The sequence below is a fragment of the Ostrea edulis genome, chromosome 7 (assembly GCF_947568905.1).
Source record: "Ostrea edulis chromosome 7, xbOstEdul1.1, whole genome shotgun sequence".
Classification (NCBI taxonomy): Eukaryota; Metazoa; Mollusca; class Bivalvia; order Ostreida; family Ostreidae; genus Ostrea; species Ostrea edulis.
Genome location: NC_079170.1, coordinates 74,193,032 through 74,200,168, shown reverse-complemented (window position 1 = coordinate 74,200,168; position 7,137 = coordinate 74,193,032). Strand labels below are relative to the sequence as shown.

Sequence of the window (7,137 nt, the reverse complement as noted above, 5' to 3'; positions counted from 1 at the left end):
CTTCACACAAAAATATATCAAAGCAAATTGTGAACTTGACAATAAACAATCATGGACTGTTTAGCAGGGAGACATATCACAAATTATCAGGTCTTAGTAGGGTTATCACCCAAGGGCACCTATACTAAATGATACTTTGTGATTGGTTTTATATTGATTAACGTACTGTTTGTCAATGAGAATATTTCACTCCATCGTTGGAAACCCACGGGCAGTCGCACTTCTTTTACCTCCCGTGGGACACATTGTCAATATTTTCATACATTAAGTCATTAAAATGCATGACCAATGGAAATCGCCGTAAGTATTCCCTAAACTCTAAGCATCAGCAGTAATGGTGGCGCCCATGAAAGTGTAAGTATGCGTTTTGTTGTGCCACTATCAAAGATCAGGGTTACAGGGCTCTGTCGTCAAAACCTTCACTTGAACAGTACAGCTATGCTCTAGAGTGACTCAACTTTCACCCAACAGACACATCATTTGTGTGCAGCCTTTGTATGAATATATCAAATCAAGTATGTAAATTCAATGAGTCATTATGGTCATAAAGTGGACCAGATGAAGGAGGAAAGAGATAAGTTGTTAGGTATGTTCATATTTTGAATAAAACTGAAACTGACAAAGAAGTTGTAAAGCACCTATCTGAAATCTTTGTAACTTGTCTAAATCTTTGCTTTGAAAGCCATGTTTATCTATGTTCCCAAACACTGAAAATAGGGAGCCTTTTCATTGGTTGAATATCACAATAAGGAATCATTATGGTAAAGCAACCAAATGCATAAAGAAACTGGGACACATATTCCTTGAGAAAATATTGGCATTGTGCCCCATGGGAGGTAAAAGAAGTGCAACAGACCGTGGGTTTCCAACGATGGGAGACGTCATCATTGTTGGTGAAGGGGTGCAAAATCATTGGCTATGGAAGCATCGGTGCTCACGGTCATTGAGTAGGAAAGGATTTTTATCATGCCACAACTGCTGTGATATGTATGGGGCCTTTTGTGGTCTCATCCAAAGGACCATCCCATTTACTCGCCTTTTATGACAAGCAAGGGGTACTGAGGACCTATTTTAACTTGGATCCCAGTGGTATACCTCTTCCGCAAGGAGATGGGGAAGTTCAAACCCACCAACTGTAAACTTTACAAAGCTTTAACTGTCCTTTCATAATACTGAAAACAGCTGACAAATCAATGTTTGTAATATTTGTAAGGTTTTCCACGATATATCTTCCATCTTCAGCATTTAGTTTTCATGTGTTAATTTTAGTGTTTTATGTTATGAAAACACATGTTCTTCATCATATGAGATTGAAAACACGTTTAGTAAAAACTAAATCTTCAAAATTAGATATTGCATATGGGGTGTTGATATCCTGTTCCTCATGGGGTGAAGGCTTCGGTTTTTATTGGCATATGAATTATTGGTTCTACATCAAGAATGTAACATAAATTTTCATAATTTTGTACTTAGATCATCTACAGACCTTATTCGATTATTAACCTATTAACAGGTTGGGAACACTTCCCCTATAGTGAGATATTCTCGCTAAAATGCAATTATCCCTCTTTAGCGAGAGAGTAAACATTAACATAAACAGCTGTTTTGGCGTCTTTATTGAAAATAATGGCAAATCCCGTGCAACGCTGAATATGTGCCACACACTCAACATGATGCAAATTGTTTCTATGAAATTAACAACATAGGCAAGAAATTGCATATCAAAATTGCTGTGTAAGAGGGAAGCAGTCTGAAATCCAATACACATCGTGAGTGTTTTTGTTTTGATTAATACATTTGCAGAAGTATCAGACATTTTAGCACTTGTTTTTCTTTTCACGTAAAACACGAAGAGATGTACTCCACAGGTGTTTTTCTCGGTTGTACGACTACGGGATATATTTACTCTCGCTAGAGAGGGTTAATCGCGTTTTAGCGAGAATATCTCGCTATAGAGGAAGTGTTCCCTGTAGGATAATCAGTATTATAATGATGTATATCGTAGATGTCAGGTAACATTCTATGTTCGAACTGATATGGATATATCGTGACGTCACGGGAATAAACAGCATGGCTCGCATCTGAGTGTTCTTTATATAAACTGAACTGAGAACATAACATGGTGTCAGAAGTGACTTTTTAGGTGTATTTTGCTGACGAGAACTATTTGCAGTTTCACGGAGTTAGTGTACAGTTTGCGTGCACAGTTACACCCAGTGTTATCGGACATATCTGTCTTAGTGTTTTTCGCGCCGGTACAGACTCTTTGTTTATGATGGCGTCGTACCAGGTTCAACCGTCAGAAAATTTCACCTTCACGAAACCTGAAGAGTGGCCGAAATGGGTTAAACGGTTTGAGAGGTTTAGAGTTGTTTCAGGCCTAAGCAAGAAAGATGAGGCAATTCAGGTGAACACACTTATATACGCCATGGGTAATGAGGCCGAGGACATTTTCAATTCATTTGGATTAAATGAGGATGACGCCAAGAAATATGAAACGGTTAGTGACAAATTTCAAGCACACTTCGTTTCACGTCGAAATGTTATTTTTGAAAGAGCCAAATTTAACCAAAGAAAACAACAAGAAGGGGAGTCCGCAGACAGTTTTATAACTGCACTTTATACCCTAGTTGAACACTGTGAGTATGGACAATTGAAAGATGAAATGATCCGAGATAGAATAGTTGTTGGCATAAGAGACAGCAAATTATCAGAAAAACTTCAACTGAATCCAGATCTAAAGCTTGAAGATGCCATAAACCAAGCTCGTCAGAGAGGAGCTGTTCAAAAACAACAAGCTATCGTTTGCAATGAACTGAGTTCTTCGTCAGGAGGAGCATCAAGTGTAGATGCCGTCAGCAATTTCAAGAAACATGGACAAAGAAAGAAACACTCCTTTCAATCGGGAAAATCCAACAAAAAAGGGTTCACAAAACCAGCTAGTGGACACAATAATAAGGGTGCTAAACCAGTATCCTGCCACAGATGCGGAAATTCGCAAGCTCACAGCAGAGAGGAATATCCCGCCAAAAATCAGAAATGCAACAAATGCCATAAAATTGGACACTTTGCTCGAAAATGTCAGAGCCTACACGAAATTGCTATTGAATCAGATGAAGAATTCTTAGGGGCAATACACGAAAATGCAAATTCCAGTGAATGTAAACCATGGCTGACAACTATTGAAATTAATGGACATGCAGTTGAATTCAAAATCAACACTGCTATTCCGGAGAAAACTTTCAAGACATTAAATGTGAACAACCTTCAGTCATCACAGAAAATTCTGAAAGGTCCTGGCAGAAACACTTTAAACGTAATTGGAAAGTTTCGTTGTGAATTATTTCAGGAAAACCGCAAAACTTATCAAGACTTGTATGTTATTCGAGGCCTCAACAAACAACTTCTTGGGAGACCAGCTATTAAGAAACTAGAAATAGTCAAACAGATTGCAAGTTTGCAGCTGCACTCTGATTACAAGCAAAAATTTCCTTCACTCTTTCAAGGACTTGGAAGATTACAGGGGGAGTACGAGATAAAGATGAGAGAGGACGAGCAACCGTACGCAGTCACCGCACCAAGGAGAGTGGCCTTACCCTACCTTGAGAAAGTCAAAGCTGAGCTAAGTAGGATGGAGAGCTCAGGAGTTATCTCATCTGTAGATGAGCCTACGGACTGGTGCTCAGGTCTCATGGTGATCCCAAAGAAAAACAACTGTGTTAGACTTTGTATTGACCTGACACAACTCAACAAGTAGGTCAGAAGGGAGAATTTCCAATTACCAAGCACAGAGGAGACCCTCAACAGACTCACAGGAGCCAAAGTTTTTTCAAAGTTAGATGCTAACAGTGGATTTTGGCAAATACCTCTAGCTCCAGCATCTAGACTCTTGACCACATTTATTACACCATTTGGGCGATATTGTTTCAACAGACTACCTTTTGGTATCTCATCAGCCCCAGAGTACTTCCAGAAAAGGATGCAGATGATTCTAGCTGGGTTTGAGGGAGTCTTATGTCAGATGGACGACATACTTGTGTTTGGAGCCACCCAAGAGGAACATGATGGCAGGCTAGAAAACGTGTTGAGAAAGCTGTGTGAAGCAGGCATAACTCTTAACAGTGCAAAGTGTGAGTTCTCAAAGGACCAAATCACCTTTGTAGGACATGTCATAGACCAAAATGGGATTCAACCTGATCCAAAGTCAGCAGTCAAAAACTATGAAGCACCGCAAAATGTGACAGACGGTGAATCAACTCGGACGATTTACTCCTAATCTGGCAGAGCATAGCAAACCGTTGCATGACTTGCTACACAAGGACAACAAATTTACATAGGGACCTCCACAGGAGCAAGCTTTCAGCAAGATTAAAGAAGAACTGAGTAATGAGACAGTTCTCGCTCTGTATGATCCAAAAGCTCCAACAAAAGTGTCGGCAGATGCGTCGTCATATGGATTAGGAGCCGTACTTCTCTAAGTGACAGACAGCAGCAGCAAGCATTGGAAGCCAATTGCTTATGCATCACGATCCATGGGCCCAACCGAGCAATGATACGCACAAGTAGAGAAAGAAGCACTTGCTGTGACGTGGGCTTGTGAGAAATTCTCAGATTTCCTGATTGGCATGAAATTTAACATAGAGACAGACCATAAACCCCTGATATCTCTACTGGGATCGAAAGCTATTTCTGATCTACCACCAAGGATACAGCGTTTCCGCATGCGACTCATGAGATATGAGTATGAGATATACCATGTTCCTGGTAAAAATCTTTACACAGCTGATGCACTCTCTAGAGCACCGCAGCAAGATATGTCAAAAGAAGAGGAGGAGTTCCAGACGGTGGTGGAAGCATACGTAGACTCCATCATAGAAACTCTTCCAGCAAGCGAGTCGCTACTAGAAGAAATACGACGAAAACTACATGAGGATAGCGTGTTACGCATTGTCATGCGGTACTGTGAGGAAGGTTGGCCAGGACTTGAGAAGCCATCAATCAACATTGTTACTCGTCCATTTTGGCAGATAAGAGAAGAACTCTCAGTCTGTCAAGGCTTACTTATGAGAGGAAATCGACTCGTTATTCCTACAGCTCTAAGAGCTGACATGTTGCAGAGAATCCATGAAGGACATCAAGGAATATTGAAGTGTCGGGAACGAGTCAGAAATTCTATTTGGTGGCCAGGGATTAATTGTGAAACCGAGGACCTAGTGAAAAGCTGTTCTGTCTGTGTGAAAAACAGACCAGATCACGCAGAGCCTTTACGACCAACCAAATTTCCAGACAGGCCATGGGAGATGTTAGCAACAGACCTATTTCACCTGAAAAATGACAATTATCTACTCGTCGTTGACTATTTTTCCCGCTATGTTGAAAAGTTGGAAAGCACCACATCACAGACCATAATAAATCATCTTAAATCGATGTTCGCTAGGCATGGTATACCGGACACATTGGTGTCTGACAATGGACCACAATATGCCAGCTCAGTTTTCCAGACCCTCTCCAGGAATTACGGATTCCGTCTCCAAACTAGTAGTCCTCACTATCCACAAGGAAATGGTGAAGCCGAACGTGCTGTGCAGACAGTAAAACGTTTACTAAGAAATGCGACAGACCCGTACCTTGCATTGCTTGCATACAGAGCAACTCCATTGAAGAATGGATGCAGCCCAGCTGAACTTTTAATGGGGAGAAAACTCAAGACCACTTTGCCAGAAAATCCGAGAAACTATTACCTAAAATGGCCAGACTTAGGAAAAGTACATCATCTAGAGGAACAATCCCGTCAGAACCAAAAACTTAACTTTGATTTCGCAAAGAAAGCAAGACCTGTATCTCTGTTGAAAGCTGGAGAAACAGTATGGGTGAAGGGAGAAAAAAGAGGAACGACCGGAACAGTGGTAACCAGGACACAACATAGTGACCGCTCTTACATCATTGAGACACCCAAAGGATCGATTCGCAGGAACCGTCGTCACTTAGCACCAGCAAGCATGTTGAAGGATGAAGTATTCGCAAGTGACACATTTGACCAAGATATGGACATTCGTAACAATGTGAATCCTATGAGTGAAAATGCGCGTAACAAGACCAGTGAAACAGTGTCGCACACTACCCGAAACCAAGTCGCGACAAAGTCTGTGAACGAGAAACTTACCTGTGTTGATCAAAACACATCGCACATCACCAGATCTGGTAGAGTGTCAAAGCCGATCGAGAGACTGAATTTGTGACTTGCATAATGACTATCATACATTGTAACTGTTAGTTAATGCATACTTTAGAATCAAACCGATAGAAGAAATCTTCTTTAAGTTCTGTCAGTTAATGTGTTTATTCTAGTCATTATAGTTTCTAGTCATAGTTTCATTTATTTGCTGTTTAAAAAAAAATGTGAGTATAATGTTTGTTTGAGTGAGAATAATTCCCTGTCATGTGTTATTGTAAAATATCTTGAAAAAAAAGGGAAATGTAGGATAATCAGTATTATAATGATGTATATCGTAGATGTCAGGTAACATTCTATGTACGAACTGATATGTATATATCGTGACGTCACGGGAATAAACAGCATGGCTCGCATCTGGGTGTTCTTTATATAAACTGAACTGAGAACATAACATTCCCAACCTGATTAAAACATGTGTTCAGTTTAACCCATTTTAACCGCAGCAAGCGGCCGAAGTTCATGCAAGATTTCCCGAATCACTTTGAGTGACACTGGTCTGAGATTCGGAAGAGGTGTCAGTCCAAATATCCAGTCTAGACGAATCTCGCTGAGATTAGCTGAAGACATCTTTATAAATGTTTGCGAAATAAAACAGACCTACCTCAACTCTGCTCTCTCAGAAACAGGAAAATATTCTCACTGTAGGCCTATATGAAATTTAAAAAAAAAAAAATCAACACGTCATCTCAAAATAAATTACGAAATACGGTAAACTCAGTATCTATCTCAGTATCTGTCTGGTTTTGATGATTGACACTACCCAATGATAAAGTAAAACCGGAAGGTAAGAATTACTTAGAAAGCGTTTGTCTGACCCGATATAAACTGGTACCCTATAGGCGTTTCAGACCCCGCAGTCAATCTCTACCCAGAGAGATTGACATCAAGTATGCCAAAATTTC

The 7,137-nt window shown here is 40.2% G+C and overlaps 3 protein-coding genes across 4 annotated transcripts in view; 2 read left to right on the top strand and 1 right to left on the bottom strand.

Annotated features, from left to right (window-relative positions):
- LOC125653629 (B-cell receptor-associated protein 31-like) overlaps window positions 1–7,083 on the bottom strand; it is a 19,023-nt gene extending 11,940 nt beyond the window's left edge. Inside the window, exons 1-2 of one of the 2 annotated variants that reach the window (XM_056145341.1) lie at window positions 7,031–7,083; window positions 6,837–6,882 (exon numbers count right to left, since the gene is read on the bottom strand). The gene's annotated coding sequence lies outside the window, so the exon portion shown is untranslated. Of the gene's footprint in view, window positions 1–6,836; window positions 6,883–6,995 lie in introns of both variants that reach the window. The other variant, XM_048883201.2, reaches the window with a different exon arrangement.
- On the top strand, window positions 2,276–4,478 carry LOC125656292 (uncharacterized). Its single transcript, XM_056145820.1, has 3 exons — window positions 2,276–3,753; window positions 3,934–4,159; window positions 4,338–4,478. The coding sequence occupies exons 1-3, from the start codon at window positions 2,276–2,278 to the stop codon at window positions 4,476–4,478; spliced, it is 1,845 nt and encodes a 614-aa protein (XP_056001795.1).
- On the top strand, window positions 4,626–6,239 carry LOC125656293 (uncharacterized protein K02A2.6-like). The gene has a single exon (XM_048886907.2). It carries the CDS (start codon window positions 4,626–4,628, stop codon window positions 6,237–6,239), a length of 1,614 nt encoding a protein of 537 aa, XP_048742864.2.
- Window positions 7,084–7,137: the final 54 nt, after the last annotated feature.

Bases quoted from the DNA above. Each gene is read 5' to 3' on its own strand.
- LOC125656293 (XM_048886907.2), top strand. From the start codon at position 4,626: ATGAAATTTAACATAGAGACAGACCATAAACCCCTGATATCTCTACTG.
- LOC125656292 (XM_056145820.1), top strand. From the start codon at position 2,276: ATGGCGTCGTACCAGGTTCAACCGTCAGAAAATTTCACCTTCACGAAA. The intron at 3,754-3,933 runs GTAGGTCAGAAG...TTGTTTCAACAG, and splicing joins GACCTGACACAACTCAACAA to ACTACCTTTTGGTATCTCAT. The intron at 4,160-4,337 runs GTAGGACATGTC...AAATTTACATAG, and splicing joins CAAAGGACCAAATCACCTTT to GGACCTCCACAGGAGCAAGC.